Here is an 18,382-nt window from a genome sequence, read left to right as displayed (position 1 = left end):
GATCAGGTCAGCAGGAAAGACTTGTTGCACACTGGTTTCCAGTTACAGCTCATGCACGAGCCTTCCTGTGTGTTATGGTTTCATATAAGTATACACGTACATTATACACAAAATCCCACACACTAATCCCTACCTCTAGTGTCCGATGTGAGCAGGGTGTTAATTTGATGACGTGGGTTTTGCTAAGCCATTGTCTCACACACTGATCTGTGTTCATGCCAAATAATAAAGTTACTTCCATTGCACAAAGTAATGTCTTGGGGATGTGGTAGCTTAGTGGTTAAGGTGTAGGACTGGTCAGAAGAATCTAGCTGCCACTGCTGGGCCCCTGAGCATGGCCCTTAACCCTCAATTGCTCAGATGTCACTCTGGATAAGGGCGTCTGCCAAGATGCCAGAAATGTAAATGTCTTATATACCACATCACATTTGAATCCTCGCCTCTGATTGATCAGAAGATATATTTCTGGCTAAGAGGCAAATAACAGTTTAACATTAATTCAGAAATACGTTCTTGTTTCTATGGTAACAGCGTATACAGCGGGCGCTCTAGCGTAGTTATCTGCGAGGAGACGCTTATTCAGCATTTTTAAGTAAGCGTGTCTGCGGTGTCGCTGCTTTGTAACGGTCAGGGGCTTAATGTTTTCTGACATGGTAAAGTCCTCAGGAGGAAGGGTTTGTGGTTTGTCTGTAACATGACGAACTTAAAGCGAAAGAAAACAAAAAAAGAGAAAGATGCTAGTGAGTGAGATGTAGGAACTAATAGGAACTTGTTTCATGAATATAAAGTAACAGCTCGACCCCTGATGTGTTTACTTCATTCCATATTTCCTATGTAGTGCACTGGCCTCATACACAGCAGTCATTATCCATTAGAAACCTACAAAGCTGATCAGATTGGTCAGAGTGTCCTCAGCTGAGAAAGCTAGCCTGATCGATCAGACTGTTTATTTGATGGATGTCTGCTAAGCACTTATTAGACCAAGGGCAAAAATTGTGTTCAGAGTAATAGCATGGACAGCTCTAACATTTTCTTTAATGATGTTGAAGGAAATCTGATGATGCGCTGTCAATGTGTTATATACACTGATCAGGCATAACATTATGACCACTGACAGGTGAAGTGAATAATCATCATGGCACCTGTTAGTGGGTGGGATATATTAGGCAGCAAGTGAACATTTTGTCCTCAAAGTTGATATGTTAGAAGCAGGAAAAATGGGCAAGTGTAAGGATTTGAGCGAGTTTGATGAAGGGCCAAATTGTGATGGCTAGACCACTGGATCAGAGCATCTCCAAAACTGCAGCTCTTGTGGGGTGTTCCCAGTCTGCAGTGGTCAGTATCTATCAAAAGTGCTCCAAGGAAGGAACAGTGGTGAACTGGAGACAGGTTCATGGACAGCCAAGGCTCACTGATGCACATAGGGAGCGAAGGCTGGCCCGTGTGATCCGATCCAACAGACGAGATACTGTTGCTCAAATTGCTGAAGAAGTTAATGCTGGTTCTGATAGAAAGGTGTCAGAATACACAGTGCAGGACGGGTCAGGGCTGTTTTAGCAGCAAAAAGGGAGACAACACAACACGATATTAGACAGGTGTTCATAATGTTATGCCTGATCAGTGTATTTTGTCTGAGGGGTGCACTTACTTTTGAGCAGTAGGCACTGCTAGGACTGTAATTGTTGCTCATTAACTCAGTCTTGTGCTGACGTGGTGCAGGATGTGTTCCTGGTGGAGGGAGGTATGTGTGTGTGTGTTCAGTCACATGCTGAAACAGCTCAGGAAGGTCACATTCCAACCCCAAGCTCTGTTCTTACAACCAAAACATTCAGAACAGCTAAATACTAATCATACAGATCTGCTCAGTTGATGGGATTGAGGAGATTTCTTCATGCTTGTTCATTGCTGTTTTTTAATCCTGTCAGCTTCAGCTTCTCTCTCTTTCTCTCTCTTTCTCTCTCTCTCTCTTTCTCTCTCTCTTTCTCTCTCTCTCTCTCTCTCTCTCTCTCTCTCTCTGATGCTGTGTTGAGCTTCTCCTTTCCTGCTGTGTGACAGCACCGTCATTTCTTCTGCTGCAGTCTGGCTTGTAAAAGTGAAACCTGTTTGTGTATGCGATTTTTTTTCCCTCAGGTCTTCAACGCAGGCTGAACATCAGTAAAAGCGCTGCGACTGTAAAAAAACCCAGCACCCAAAATCACTCACCTTGATCTTATGTGACTAATCACCACAGAGTGAGGAATCGGAAATATCCTTGATTATAATAGTGTTAATACAGTTCCTGTAATTGTTTTATTTCCTAATGTGATTTTTTTATTTAGTAATGTGATCAATAACGCACGTTTCACACGAGCTTATCTACAGGATTAAGTTTCCATCTCATTTACACACACACACACACACACACTGTCCACAAAGTGCACTTTTTAACCAGGCTGGAAAGATCAGCTTCAACCCGACCGAACCTAAGGCACGATCAAACCTATCAACAATTACACAATTTCTAATCTGTTCAACTCCTCCTGACCAATCAGATTCGAGCATTCACACAAGCTCTTACAGCATAGTGCATACAGACTGTTTATTTTTATTTTTCTCATATTCATGGTTTTGTTTTTTATTTCTAGACCCTGGTGCTGTTCACAGCTTTGCAAGTGTGTGTGTGTGTGTGTGTGTGACACCTTGAGTCAGTATCTGTCTGTGGTGTTCAGACGTTCACACGGTTGTGAGTCGATGTTATCACTTTCGCTCGGGTTCCTGTCTCGTAATGTCATACAGTTTGCTCTTCTGATGATGTTACGTTCTGTGGGGTTCAAGGAAATTGTGCTTGCACTCCTACAAGAAAGAAGCTGATCCACAGGGTTAAGTAGCTCGATTGTTCATGGACTCAGTGAAAGCAGACATCAGGTGTGACTGAAACCGGTGACCTCTCGAACCTCTGCGCCTTCACCTGTGTGTGTGTGCATGAGTCTGTCTGTGTGTCTGTCTGCATTCGCGTGTCTTCCTGTGTGTGTGTGTGTGTGTGTGTGTGTGTGTGCTTGTGTTTGTGTGTGCGTGCGCACCAACCCCTGAAAAACAACACCTGAATCCAATGATTTGGAGGGGTGTCCCAAACCTTTTGACAATATCATGTATTGTATATCATCCTGCACTTTCTATAGGATAATATAATTAGAGTAAGCGTCAGTGGATGTGGCAGCAGTGTAACATCACATAGGGACGATAAAATCATTACTGTGTTCAAGGCTGTGTGTTTTAGCCGCGTCACTGCTTTAATTTGTGTTGATTTCTCTTCATTTGACCGATTAAACACAGAGCTGTATTCAGATATGAGTATTTACATATGCTTTTGTTTTGTAAAATGATCCCCTACACCGGTACATCATGCAGTATCTATTTGTCAGGTAAAGGAAACACAGTTTGATGGTGAAGTGTGTCATCTGAATATATAGTTTCTGACTCCGAGCTCAGAGCTGCATGGTGGTGGTAGCACTACTGCCTCACAGCTCCAGGTTCCTCAGTTCAGTCCTGTCTCAGCTTAATGTAGTTACACATGTTTCCCCAAGTGTCTAAGATTATTATTATTATTATTATTATTATTATTATTATTATTATTATTATTATTATTATAAAGATACTTACAGAGAGATTGAGAAGCTGTTGATCAATCACACAGTGATCAGTTTAGAGGAGTGATATTCAGCATAACAGCTTTAGGCGAGATCCGGTGTGTGTTTGTGTGTGTGAGATTAAGACAGTCAGCATAAAGTGTGTTGTTCTCTCAGTAGCTATCTGAAAGAAGCAGCTTGCATCAGCTGAACTGCAGACAGCTTCAGCTCACCTCTGCCAGCTGGTTTTTATTCGTTTCCTCTTTTCTTTTTCTTCTAGAGGAAGCGGAGCTGCTGAAACTGACCATTCTCTATGAGGAGGCACTGAGTGCAAACTGTGCATGTGATTTTAAGTGTTTGATCTCTCTTAGGACATCTTAACTGACTCACAATGACTCTGCAGCAAAGCCATAACCAGGATCTGTCCTCATCCTGTGTGCGTGTGTGTGTGTGTATGTGTGCGTGAGTCTACATTCTTGTGTGTATCTGTGTGTGTGTCTGCGTTCATGTCTGTGTGTCTATTTTTTTGTGTGTGTCTGTGTCTGTCTGTGTTCGTGTGTCTGTATGTGTGCACGTGTGTGTGCACGTGTGTGTGTGTCTGTATGCGTGCATGTGTGTGTGTCTCTGTGGCTTTTCCCTCACGTAACTGTAAATAGTGAAAGTAGGTAGAGATTCTCTGGGTGTTACTGAGTGGTAACTTGTTATAGCTTTAAAAAATCAGAGAATACGCCTGAAAGGGAAAAAGCTAAAGGTCTGTACACTTGCCTGAGGAGGAAATTCTCCATCTCTAGTCTCTCATTTAACTCAGGGTGTGAAAAGGAGAGATGGGAACAGTTCCCCCCCCCAAAGGATTTATAAATAAGTTGTTCACTTTGGGTCAGTTGCATGTTCTTGTATTGCAGTGTGTTTGTTCATGTGTGTGTGTGTAGAGGGGGAAATCCTGTGGCCTCTCTTCTACTTTCCTGTGTGTTTATTTTGTGAAGCAGCATGACAAAGCACCTTTAAACTCGTCTAAAGATGTTTCTGGAACATCACTCTTATATTCAGTGTGAGGTGTAGGTCAGACAGCAGTGTGGTGAAGTGCTGAGGGTAATAAAGAACAGAGTGTTAATACAGCTGTGTGCCACAGGGCCAGCTTTCAGCTCCCACCATCCATCCATCCATCCATCCATCCATCCAGAGAGCCGTTAAAGCAGAGCTTCTTACTGCAAGCGCGGCACTCAGATCTGACAGAGCTACAGCTACAACCTCCGTGTCTCATGCTCTGTCTTATCTAGTGTTAGTATCAGAAAATAACCTGCACTGTTGTCTCTAGATGAGAAATGTATAATAATCATTATGACCAGGCAATACATGCAGGAATTATCTTTTACTTTATTTCCCAATTTCATGAAAACTGTTGAAGTCCAGTACCACACCAAGTAAATGTATGTTCTGTCAGAAACGGAGACATGTGTTATTGTGATTAGCTGTAGCACGGTTATTAAATGCAGCTCTGTGATAAGTAGCAACTCGGTGATTAGCAGCGGCATGGTGATTAGTATCTGCAGCATGGTGACTAGTAGCTGCATCATGGTGATTAGTATCTGCAGCATGGTGATTAGTAGCTACATCATGGTGATTAGTATCTGCAGCATGGTGACTAGTAGCTGCAGCATGGTGATTAGTATCTGCATCATGGTGACTAGTAGCTGCGGCATGGTGTCTAGTAGCTGCGGCATGGTGTCTAGTAGCTGCGGCATGGTGTCTAGTAGCTGCGGCATGGTGACTAGTAGCTGCGGCATGGTGACTAGTAGCTGCGGCATGGTGACTAGTAGCTGCGGCATGGTGACTAGTAGCTGCGGCATGGTGACTAGTAGCTGCGGCATGGTGACTAGTAGCTACATCATGGTGATTAGTATCTGCGGCACGGTGACTAGTAGCTGCATCATGGTGATTAGTATCTGCGGCACGGTGACTAGTAGCTGCATCATGGTGTCTAGTAGCTGCGGCATGGTGACTAGTAGCTGCATCATGGTGATTAGTATCTGCGGCATGGTGACTAGTAGCTGCGGCACGGTGACTAGTAGCTGCGGCTCGGTGACTAGTAGCAGCACGGTGATTAATAACAGCTTGGTGATTAGTTGTAGTGGTGAACTGTGTACTGACTGGTTGGAGCCTGGAGAGCCAGGATGTTTAAAATCACAGTGACCTGGCCAAATCCAGCATGTCGAGCACTTTCACATCCCCACTGTTTATTCCCACATAAGCATTTCTGTTCAGGTTTCTCTTCCTGTTTTTTTCCATCTTAACTTCTTCATTTTGGAAATTCTTCCCTTTCTCCTTAATCACCTTTTTTCTCCCAGTCTCTCATACAGACACATATACAGGGCTACATTCCACCTCGGAAGCAGGAAGTCTGAAATCAGAATGATGTCATTTCCATGCATCTTGTTAGTGATGAGCTAGCCAGCTAACTGTGATGAGTGATGTGTATTGTCCTCCTCAGTACAGCACACTGTGATATAGACATAACCAGTGAATGTGTCTGTATGTTTGATCCAAACTGAATACATATGTATCTACAGCATAACTCTTTCCAGAAGGAAGACATGCTCCTTTGTTTAATGTTCCTGCTGTGAGCAGCCATGATTATTTCATGTCACTTGCTGAACTCGAGGATCAGCAGAACTTCCTCTGTGAACAGGAATTCCACACTGAGAGGAAATGACAGGTTTTGGTCTCAAACCCAGTGCATCTTTACTCATCACGCTCTCTCTGTCTCTCTCGTTACACAGGCTCCACCTACAACATGTCTAACGGTGGAGGTGGAGCTGGAGGGGTGAGTAGCTCCACCCACCTCCTGGACCTGTTTGAGGAGCCGATTCCTGGAGTGGGCACATATGACGACTTCCACACCATCGACTGGGTCCGAGAGAAGTGTAAAGACCGTGAACGACACCGCAAGGTAACAATCACACTGGGTCTCTCTTTCTCTCTCTCTCTCTCCCTCCCTCTCTCTCACTCTCTCTCTCGCTCTCACTCTCCCTCTTGCTCTCCCTCTCTCTACCTTTCTCTCTACTTCTCTCTACCCCTCTCTGTACCTCTTTCTCTCTCTTGCTCTCTCTCTCTCTCTCTCTCTCTTTCTCCCTCCCTCCCTCTACCTTTCTCTCTACCTCTCTCTACCCCCTCTGTACCTCTCTCACTCTCTTGCTCGCTCTCTCTCTCTTGCTCGCTCTCTCTCTCTCTCCCTCTCTCTACCTTTCTCTCTAGCTCTCTCTACCCCTCGCTCGCTCTCTCTCCCCCTCCCTCCCTCCCTCCCTCCCTCTCTCCCTCTCTCTCACTCTCCCTCTCTCTCTCTCTCCCGCTCTCTCTCTCTCTTGCTCTCTCCCTCTCTCTCTCTCTCCCGCTCTCTCCCTCTCTCTCCCTCTCCCTCTCCCTCTCTCTCTCTCTCCCTCTCTCCCTCTCTCTCTCTCTCTCTCTTGCTCTCTCTCTCTCTCTCTCTCTCTCTCTCTCTTTCAGATGTGCTGAATGCCAAACAAAAGATCCCAACTGTTCCATGTTTCTATTCTTTTAAGGACGTTAAAACATCTGATAAATATTTACATACTTTAAAGAAAAATAATAATAATTTCTTAATCAAGTAAGAAAGCTCGAACTTGATTGGTCAACTAGCTTCATACTGCATGTGTTTCCAGTCATGATGTGAGAAATGTCACCCTCAGGTTCTCTAAAATAATCTTAGAGTAATGCGTGTGTGTGTGTGTGTGTGTGTGTGTGTGTGTGTTTCACCTGTGTGTGTTCTCTGCTCTGTAGATTAACAGTAAGAAGAAGGAGTCAGCATGGGAATTCACAAAGAGCTTGTACGATGCCTGGTCTGGGTGGCTGGTGGTGACATTAACAGGGCTGGCTTCAGGTAATGCACACACACACACACACACACACACACACACACGGTACTCTAAGGAGTAACAGTGTTGGAAACCATGACGTAGGCAGACACACAGCAGCTGGTGCACTGACTTTCACACCTAATGAACTTTTATTAAGCTCCATCACATGATGATCCTATTAACAAACCCTTTCTGAGTAGGAGAATAATTCTGTTTTTTCTCTCTGATGCCTTGTACCCTGTGCTTTGATCTACTGTGAGTACAGTGGAAAATCTACACTGATCAGCCATAACATTATGAGCAGTGACAGGTGAAGTGAATAACACTGAGTATCTCCTCATCATAGCACCTGTTAGTGGGTGGGATATATATTAGGCAGCAAGTGAACATTTTGTCCTCAAAGTTGATGTGTTAGAAGCAGGAAAAATGGACAAGTGTAAGGATTTGAGTGAGTTTGACAAGGACCAAATTATGATGGCTAGACCACTGGATCAGAGCATCTCCAAAACTGCAGCTCTTGTGGGGTGTTCCCAGTCTGCAGTGGTCAGTATCTATCAAAAGAATCCCTAAAGTCTTGTAAGTCTTCATGAAGGCACCAACTTACAGGACATAAAGGATCTGCTGCTAACATCTTGCCAGATTCCACAGCACATGTTCAGGGATCTAGTTGAGTCCATGCCTCGATGGGTCAGGGCTGTTTTGGCAGCAAAAGGGGGACCAACACAATATTAGGCACATGGTCAGTGTATATTCCTGTGTAATATTTAATGAAAAATATATATTTTTAGACAGTGCAGACGCATTAACCTCACATGAGACAACGATTTATTATTACAGGTCCAGTATTTGTTACTTGCTCTCTTTCTGACCATCTCTCTGTCCGTCTCCTTGCCCAGGTGCCTTGGCTGGTTTGATAGACATCGCTGCTGATTGGATGAATGACCTAAAGGAGGGGGTGTGTCTGAGTGCCTTGTGGTTTAACCATGAGCAGTGCTGCTGGGGCTCCAACGAGACCACGTTCGCTGAGAGAGACAAGTGTCCACAGTGGAAAACGTGGGCTGAACTCATCCTGGGCCAGGCAGAGGTGAAAACAATACAGAAAATAAATAAGTGTGGACAATCTGTTCACTGGTATCTGCCAATAAATACATGTTTATGTTGGTTAGATGTGTGTGTGTGTGTTTGTCCACTGAGGAAGACCTGGAAGGATAAGAGAAAGAAATTAATAAGTAATAAAATAATATTCAGAAGATAATGAATTTTCTTTTGGTATAAGGGCTTTGGCTGAACAATTACACCTTACATTCCCTTATAAGTCTTTACAGACACGTACATATAAAATAATCCTAAGTTTACATGGGTGAATACTTGAGCAAGGCACTATACAATTAACAAAAATCTCTGAATGAAAAACAGTAACAATAAATTAATAATAATACATTAATATAATACAATGACAGCTTCCCCATAATACCATATTATTATTATTATTATTATTATTATTTTAACAATTATTAAAATAATTATCATGTTTCACTTGCTCTGAAGATGTTATACAGTGTGCGAGGTATATTTATATATTCCTCTCTCTAAACTCTTGAAAGAATAGAAAGTATAAATGGATTTAAGTAAAAAAAAAAAGAGAGAGAGAATTATTTTCCACATTCATTTGTATTCTGTAGTCTGGCTGTAAAGCTTGAATTATTTTCCACTTTTATTATTATTTTTATTATTATTAAATCAGATCTATATTCTGATGTGTTTCAGGGTCCTGGCTCGTACATTATGAACTACTTCATGTACACATATTGGGCTCTGACCTTTGCCTTCTTGGCAGTTATTCTGGTCAAAGTGTTTGCCCCGTATGCCTGCGGCTCTGGGATCCCTGAGGTACGTCTTCCATGTGCCACAGATGCTCTGTTCATTACAGCAGACCTGATTGGGTTTCTGGTCTTTCTTCAGCTTAGACATTTAACAGCTCTCTTCTCTCACTCTGTTTATTTTCCCCCATCATGATCACTCTCTCACTTCAGATTAAGACCATCCTGAGCGGGTTTATAATCCGGGGTTACTTGGGCAAATGGACACTGATGATAAAGACCATTACACTGGTGTTGGCCGTGGCATCAGGACTGAGTCTGGGGAAAGAAGGCCCGCTGGTACACGTGGCCTGCTGCTGCGGCAACATCTTCTCATACCTCTTCCCCAAGTACAGCAAGAACGAGGCCAAGAAGCGAGAGGTAACATCTGATCACACAAACACTTCATCTGTGAAGTTCACGAGCGGTGAAAGGTTTTTAGTATTAATAGTTACAGTGAACTCTGCATGTGTGTTTGCGCAGGTGCTGTCTGCGGCATCGGCTGCGGGTGTGTCGGTGGCGTTTGGAGCTCCTATAGGAGGAGTTCTGTTCAGTCTCGAAGAGGCAAGATTAGCAGAGAACCCAAATTTAATAACTTCATATCACAAATAGTGGGCTTCTAAATAAATTTCCTCCCTCTCTGTCGCAGGTGAGTTATTACTTCCCGCTGAAGACCCTGTGGCGGTCCTTTTTCGCCGCCCTGGTGGCAGCATTCGTGCTTCGCTCCATTAACCCGTTCGGGAACAGCCGCTTGGTGCTGTTCTATGTGGAATACCACACACCCTGGTACCTGTTCGAGCTCTTCCCCTTCATCCTGCTCGGTGTATTTGGTGGTCTGTGGGGCGCCTTCTTCATCCGAGCCAACATCGCCTGGTGCCGCCGGCGCAAGTCCACACGCTTCGGTAAGAGCTACTTTTCCACCCACACAATGCCGGTGGTTGTTTTAAAGGAATAAAGTGTAATTTAATAAGATTTGGGAATGTGCAGCATATAAACATCCACCATGACTGGATTTTTACAAGCTTTACCTCAGGCTTTGAGAAGCTGCTTACCATTCAGTGTCAAGTGCATCCCAAATTGCATAATGGTGATGCACCATTTTGTAGTATAAATAGCGTGAGAAATGTGTTCACACTGAAAATTCCAGCAACAAGAAGTGCACTTCAAGTCCCCAGATGATGCAGTTATTCATCCTTAGATACGAAGTGTGGGATTTTAAACACTTCATGCACTCAACCCTCTCAGCTTCCCTTACATAGTGGAAGAGGGGCGGGGCTAACAGACGCTGGTGCTGTGAATGAGGAAGAAAATGCAAAAACGTTCGCACTGCTTTATGCCTTATGTTTAAAGAGATCATTTGATTTGCTTGTGCTTGGAAGAAATGCTCACAGGTTTCACAAAATTGTCCCTTACTTTTAAAACCCACCCACAGTCGAAGGCCATCATGAATGCAATCCTGTACCACATTAAATTTTACAGCGGATCGTTGTAATATCCTTGGTTTCTGATTTTTTTTTTAGGTAAGTACCCAGTCCTGGAGGTGATCACAGTGGCAGTCATCACAGCCATCGTGGCTTTTCCCAACCCATACACCCGGCAGAACACGAGTCAGCTGATTAAGGAGCTGTTCACGGACTGCGGGCCACTGGAGTCATCGCAGCTATGCCAGTATCGCAGCCAGATGAACGGCAGCCAGGCGTATCCAGAGGGCACTGAGGCCACCACCACTCCCGGGGTTTACTCCGCCATGTGGCAGCTCAGTCTGGCGCTCATCTTTAAGATCATCATGACCATCTTCACCTTTGGCTTAAAGGTAATAATGGTGCATTTCCCCAAGCAAGCTATGTTACGTTGTATATATTTTTTTGTTTTAGCATCACTGTAACCAACATGATCATATACTATTTGATACTCACTGCATAAACCTGGTTGTACAAAGAGTGTGTTTGTGTGTGTGTGTTCCTGTGACAGGTTCCCTCTGGTTTGTTCATTCCCAGCATGGCAATCGGGGCAATAGCGGGTCGTATTGTGGGCATTGCTGTGGAGCAGCTGGCTTATTATCACCATGACTGGTTCCTGTTTAAGGAGTGGTGTGAAGTGGGGGCAGATTGCATCACTCCAGGTCTCTATGCCATGGTTGGAGCTGCAGCTTGCTTGGGTAGGTCTGTGTGTGTTTCTGAGAGAGATAGAGCGGGAGAGAGGCAGGGAGAGAGGTGGTGGTGATGAGAGGGAACGAGTGAGGGAGTGAAGGAGGGAGCGAGTGACGGGGTTAGGGAGGGAGCAAATAAGTGAGTTGGTGATGAAGGTAGGTAGTGAGTGAGAGAGGGAGGGAGTGAGTGGGTGATGCAGGGAGGAAGCGAGTGAGAGAGGGAGGAAGGGAGTGAGTGAGTGGGTGATACAGGGAGGTAGTGAGAGAGGGAGGGAGGGAGTGAGTGGGTGATGGAGGGAGGAAGCGACTGAGAGAGGGAGTGGATGAGGGAGGGAGTGAGTGGGTGATGCAGGGAGGAAGTGAGTGAGAGAGGGAGGGAAGGAGTGAGTGAGTTGGTGATGGAGGGAGGTAGTAAGTGAGTGAGAGAGGGAGGGAGTGGGTGAGGGAGGGAGTGAGTGGGTGATGCAGGGAGGAAGCGAGTGAGAGAAGGAGGGAGTGGGTGATGGAGGGAGGAAGTGAGAGAGGGAGGGAGGGAGTGAGTGAGTTGGTGATGGAGGGAGGTAATGAGTGAGAAAGGGAGGGAGAAAGGGAGGGAGGGAGGGAGGGAGTCGGTGATGGAGGGAGTGAGTGAGTGGGTGATGGAGGAAGAAAGCAAATGAGAGCGAGTGAGTGGGTGATGGAGGAAGAAAGCAAGTGAGAGCGAGAGGGAGTGAGTGGGTGATGGAGGAAGGTAGTGTGTGAGAGAGTGAGGGAGCAAGTGAGCGAATGGGGGGAGGGGGATGGAGCGAGTGAGGGGCTGGGGGAGGAAAGAGGAAGCGAGTGACCAAAGGAACATCAGTTAGTTCACTTTAAACATGGTCTTAAAATAAAATCAATCCCCACATGAGATCAGCTGCTGTCTGTACAGTAATTATACAAATCAGCACTAAACATAGTCAGCCTGTGACAGTTTCACACACATCACATGTCCCAGACTGAGACTGGCAGAGTAATCTGTTCAGAGACACGGCTTCGAGGTCATTCACTCGGACACTTACAGAGAAAGGAGGCTGAATCTGGAACCTGAAATCTGAGTATTAAGTTAGTAATAGTATTATATTATTAAGGACGACAAATCATGAAATGAGTAAAAGGACTGTATCCATGCAGATTTTTATGTGTTTCCACAGCCTGCATTATAATACTTGCTATACTTTTAACTACACTTTTTATCCATCATTAAATGAATTTTTATTAGAGCAATTTACCAGTGGAGAACTATTAACCTTTTTAGGATGATGTGTATTAAGTGTGTAGTGTAAGAAATGTTAAATATGGTTATTTATCAGCAGAATATATAGCTAGGTAAATAAATAACTAAACTCAAGTTTACAATAAACTTATGATATAAACCATGACGTTAGATATCTTGGCATGTGGAAAGGCATGGTCATGTTCATGTTTTTGTGCTGTGTGATGCCTCAGGTGGTGTAACGCGGATGACCGTGTCTCTGGTGGTCATTGTGTTTGAGCTGACCGGCGGGTTGGAGTACATTGTTCCCCTCATGGCTGCGGTGATGACCAGTAAGTGGGTGGGAGATGCGTTCGGGCGTGAGGGTATCTATGAGGCCCACATTCGCCTCAACGGCTACCCGTTCCTGGATGCGAAAGAGGAGTTCACACACACCACGACAGCTCGCGAGGTGATGCGGCCGAGACGGAACGAGCCGCCATTAGCAGTGCTAACTCAGGACGACCTGACACTGGGAGAACTGCAGACCATCATCAACGATACGAGCTACAATGGCTTCCCCGTCATCGTCTCCAAAGAGTCCCAGAGACTGGTGGGGTTCGCCCTGCGCAGGGATATCACTATAGCTATAGGTAACACACACACCCACGTCACTATAGCTATAGGTAACACACACACGTCACTATAGCTATAGGTAACACACACACACACGTCACTATAGCTATAGGTAACACACACACGTTAATGTCGGCAAAAATGTTAATCTGATTAAAATTGAAATACAATTAAACACAATCAATGCAATGCAAATGTGTGTGTGTAAGTGAGGATTAGATTATGTATGTGACAGTTATTTTTGTTTTCATGTGATTTTACCTGTATGTTTCGTGTATCTGTCCTGTAGAGAACGCACGGAGGAAGCAGGAAGGCATCGTGCTGAACTCGCGTGTGTATTTCACGCAGCATGCCCCAACACTTCCTGCTGACAGCCCGCGTCCCCTGAAGCTGCGCAGCATCCTGGACATGAGTCCCTTCACCGTCACTGACCACACGCCCATGGAGATCGTGGTGGACATTTTCCGTAAGCTCGGCCTGCGCCAGTGCCTCGTCACGCACAACGGGTGAGTGACAGATAAGACCCGGGGTCACGCTCGCGTCGTATGGTATGAGAGCAATGCAAACAAGTCCTACAGCTTGGTTGGTAATTCATTATCTCCAAATAATAAACTTAATTCTGATGTTTGGCTAACAAGGAGGTCAGTACACCGGCTCTGTAGATGCAGTTCAACCCTTTCATTATCTTCATTGATGTGTAGAAGGTATAGAGCTGTACGTTTTCAGTAACCCAGCTCATTCAGATGTCCAGTAGCAGAGACTTCAGGAAGTCTAGCCAACTACTGATCATCTACTATTACTGTGATCAGATAATTGACAACTTTTATTAGAAAGTTACTCAAAAAGCAACATGAGCAACAGGATAGTTTCTTCACAGCACTGAATGCAGCCTGAGCTGGTGATTAGTACCAAGTATTCTCATACCCCTTTCCCCACTAACGAGGGGCTAGTGCTTCAACTGGAACCATTAAAGAACCACCAATGTCCGGGGCAGCAATCATTCTTCTGAAAGTAAGTTACATATTAATGTTCAATGAAAAGCAAAATAAATATCATAAACATTGTAAGAGTCAGTGGCCTGAGGAATAAATGGCCAAATAAATAAATATATTTATTTATATATTTATTATTTTTATATATATATATATATATATATATATATATATATATATATATATATATATATATATATATATATATATATATATTAAATGTAATGTATTACATACATGTAATGTATTACATACATTAAAATAAAATAGTGCTTTTAACCTGAAATTTTATATATATATATATAAAATTTCAGGTTAAAAGCACTATTTTATTTTAATGTATGTCAACCAGTGTGTAAATGCTGTGTGTATACATAATAGCTTTAATGGTAAAATGCATACATCCACATGATCTATATAATGTGCTGTTGCTCAAACCAGTAGACACACATACACTGAACAAGCACTGGCACCTTGTCCGCAAACACAGTTGTGCTATCAGACAATAAAGAGTCTTTAAATGATCAGATTAAACAAATAATCCTAATTTCTCATTAGCTTTACATTTAAGAATCAGCACAACGACCGGCAGCGGCATTAGAAATTTAATAAGAGCGTACTTGGATACATTACATTTTTACCAGCTGAGCGTTTCCGAACCTGACTCAGTAACGTGGCTCAGGTTTGGTTGAAGGACTTGTTGGTACAATGAGGCAGAATTTGCATGGTGCAAGAGAAACTACTGTAGAGTCCACAGGTAATTAAATACAGCTGCAGATTTAGGAAAAGTCAAGCAGCTCTTTCTATTTTTTGCATTTCCTCTTTCTCTAGCTACTAACAGATGCATCAGCCGTCACACACACACACACACACACACACGCACGCATGCACACATACATACATACATATGCCTCTGCTAATGGGTTGAGCTCTGCACTTGGTAAATATGGTCCTTGCCTGGCTTTCGAAACCACTGTGTACACACACGCACACACAGTCAGCAACACACACACAAACTGTCAGCAACTCCATGGCACTAATTCAGTCATGTGACCTCCTCCTCCTTCGTTTTGGTATGGAGCAGTTAGACAGGGACCTTCGAGAGTATACAGTGCGATGTGGTTTGAAGGAGAAATGCAGAAAGCCACACACTTATAGTAAAAGGTTTCACAATAACGTTCCACTGTCTTGACTCTCAACTCAGCTGCCCTATGCAATAGAGCGCCTCCTTGTGTCCACATCATGCATTAGAGACCATGCAAGCTCTTGTAAAAGCTAAGGTACACTGCACAGACGTTATCAGACGATCAGTTTGCGAACAGATTTCAGTTCTCATCACGCATGCCAATTTTCTTTTCCACTAAAACCTTGTTTTGTTCAGTAATTGAAAGATTTCTAACTGTTTGCATTCATTTCTTTGCTAATCTTTAAGTTGATTGATTATTTGCTGTTGTGTGTTAATTTCTTTTCTGTTGGTTCTAGTGTTGTATTTTTAGGTTTGTCTCTGTGTGAGTGTTTTGCTAAGTGACGGTCGCCACGGTGTGTGTTGCAGGATTGTATTGGGCATCATCACTAAGAAGAATATTTTAGAGCATCTGGAGGAGCTCAAGCAGCACACGGAGCCCCTGGTGATTAGCCCCGCCCATATCATGCCCACTTGAGCTTTTAGGCCCCGCCTCTTAGGAGGGATGCATGAAACTTGAGTGGACAAAACAGAAAAGACAAAAGTAGCGGGCAGTTCCCCTGGAAAGTAGCTCTTCCTCCTCCTCCTCCTCCTCCCTACAGCCACTTTCCCAGAACGTGATGTTTTGGGAACATGATACTCGCAAGTATAACACAAGGTCACAGTGTAAGACCATTACGGTGTCCCATTGTGGTTTAGCAGCAACATACTGGTAATGTAGAATGACATTTTGGGGAACTGTCAGAGAATTGAGAATACACATTACTGTATTACACATTGCACCAGGTTGTAGATAGTCACTGGTGTGACCTTGTGCTGTTCCTTCAGTGTAGGATTATTACTGCTAGAATGATTAGTCTGTAAAAGAGCAGCAGAGTACAGCTAACAGTGAGAGGTACATGGTTTCTATCTCAGCTCAGCAAAACAAACTACAAACACTATATATATATATATATATATATATATATATATATATATATATATATATATATATAAAAATATATATATATATATATATATATATATTTACCCAAAAATGCTACTTGGTACAAAGGAGTATCTACGAAAAATCTCAATCTTGTGTGTGTCTCCTAGATATCGGACATGCTGTTGCTTTCTCAAATCTGCTTCATTTTCTATAACATATTGAAAATGTCTCTGTGAACAGGTTCGACTGAGCTCGTGCTCATTTTTTATCCCTTGCTTGTTTTTTAAGTGGACAATCCACTTAAACCACACTTAAAGTGTGTAGTGACGTTTTTCCATCATAGGAAAGTCTTCAGAACCAAGGATTTTTGGTTCTCCAGAACATGTTGTGATTATCTTTTGGTATAAATAAACAAAGGAAGCTCCTGTTTATAGCTAAATGATAAGAATGAACTTTCACAAAATTAAAAGTATTTATAAAGTGTTAAGTGTTCGGTCATTAAAATAACAAGGTCAGTGCTAAATGCTGTGGTGTAAGAGAATAAAACACTTCATGTTGTTAGTGTAAAATAATGGCAGCCTGGCCCTCTGTGGATGATTTTATTCTTCTAAGCTCATGTTTTATATAAATAGTTAGCTATTTAGTTGCAAATAGTTAGCTAGTTCGATTCATCTCTAGCTAAAGTTCGAGATGAGAAAACTGCAGCAACCGATTTGTGGTTTTAATTCAATTTTGTCAATTAAGAAGCACACACAGGATTGAGAAAAGCCACGTTTATTTCTGCAGAGATCATATTTCCATATGCCGAGATATCAAACTCTGTTGGATTCGGCTGCATTGTCCACTCTTAAGTAGAGCCCAGGGTTGTGTAGTTGTGCATGTGCACTCTTAAAGCACACACTTCTCACAGATACATTTCTCAGTATCTTCATTCTAAACTAAATCTTGTTTGTTTTTCTTTATTTTTCTAAATTCCTCCTCTGGGGTCGGGGTCAGCGTCCACTGGGCAGCAGATTGCTGAAGTGTGATCCCACTCATAGCGCCGCCTCGTAAAAAGATTGGCGAGTAACAGGCTGTGTAGCTGAGCATTTCTTCTCTGCCTGCTTCTCTTCCTTTTATTCATGTCCATTAGTTTGAGCCCTCTGTAGTACTAGCAGTAGTGAGTATGAAGGTGATTTTTAGTTTGCGTGGTGGTTTGTTCATGGCTGTGTTTTTAGAAGAGTTACCGTAGCAACATCCATCCTCAAACCAACACGTCCTCCACTCGGTGCACTTCAGTCCCTCCGCTCCACCTCTTCTGACTGTCTGTGCCGATTCACCAACATTTCACGACCGTATTCATGCTCCTCCTGCTCTGTGTGTACTAATCCCTCCACGTCCAGTCCAGGCTCTCGTACAGAGCTAGCTACTTTCCTGTCTGCTTTTCAAAGTGACCCCCCTGGGTTTGTTTATTCACAGTCTGCACTGTGGGCCACATTTACTGAAACGGTTTAGGCTGCTTTCATACCAGAGGTTTTTATTTTTCCTTTAACCACCGGCACATGGTTAACACAAGAGGTGTCGCAGATTTATACAAGCTTAATGCTATAATAATGATGATGATAATAATAATAATAATAGCAATGTCAGTGTTTTCCTTGCCATAGTTAAGACAAAATATTTTATTTTTTAAACATTATTTTTAAGTAAGGAATAAAATGCTGTTCTAGCAAAAGCATTATTTATTTGTTTATTATTATTTATTCAGTTATTTTCCTATAACAGCATACAGAGCATTTTGTTCCTTTTACAACATTAAATAAAATCACATAATTTTCTATTTATTTGTAATGACAATGATTGAACATCTTCCCTCGCTGATGATTTATAAAAGCGAAATAAATTAAGATAAATAAATTGCCGTTATATGAAATGAATCTGCTACTTCGGACTATGACGACAAATCGAG

The 18,382-nt window shown here is 43.0% G+C and overlaps 1 protein-coding gene across 7 annotated transcripts in view; it reads left to right on the top strand.

Annotated features, from left to right (window-relative positions):
• clcn3 (chloride channel 3) overlaps positions 1 to 18,382 on the top strand; it is a 43,111-nt gene that overhangs the window by 21,425 nt on the left and 3,304 nt on the right. For 4 of the 7 annotated variants that reach the window (XM_058395674.1, XM_058395675.1, XM_058395678.1 and 1 more), the window contains 12 exons: positions 6,383 to 6,552; positions 7,401 to 7,500; positions 8,374 to 8,561; positions 9,245 to 9,367; positions 9,511 to 9,717; positions 9,820 to 9,900; positions 9,986 to 10,238; positions 10,857 to 11,149; positions 11,308 to 11,494; positions 12,950 to 13,348; positions 13,621 to 13,837; positions 15,876 to 15,951. In XM_058395674.1, coding sequence (XP_058251657.1) covers positions 6,383 to 6,552; positions 7,401 to 7,500; positions 8,374 to 8,561; positions 9,245 to 9,367; positions 9,511 to 9,717; positions 9,820 to 9,900; positions 9,986 to 10,238; positions 10,857 to 11,149; positions 11,308 to 11,494; positions 12,950 to 13,348; positions 13,621 to 13,837; positions 15,876 to 15,951 — 2,294 coding nt within the window. Of the gene's footprint in view, positions 1 to 6,382; positions 6,553 to 7,400; positions 7,501 to 8,373; positions 8,562 to 9,244; positions 9,368 to 9,510; positions 9,718 to 9,819; positions 9,901 to 9,985; positions 10,239 to 10,856; positions 11,150 to 11,307; positions 11,495 to 12,949; positions 13,349 to 13,620; positions 13,838 to 15,875; positions 15,952 to 17,430; positions 17,496 to 18,382 lie in introns of all 7 variants that reach the window. The other 3 variants (XM_058395679.1, XM_058395680.1, XM_058395677.1) reach the window with 2 other exon arrangements.

Source organism: Hemibagrus wyckioides, linkage group LG07, assembly GCF_019097595.1.
Source record: "Hemibagrus wyckioides isolate EC202008001 linkage group LG07, SWU_Hwy_1.0, whole genome shotgun sequence".
NCBI classification, from domain to species: domain Eukaryota; kingdom Metazoa; phylum Chordata; class Actinopteri; order Siluriformes; family Bagridae; genus Hemibagrus; species Hemibagrus wyckioides.
This window is presented reverse-complemented; position numbering and strand designations above follow the sequence as displayed.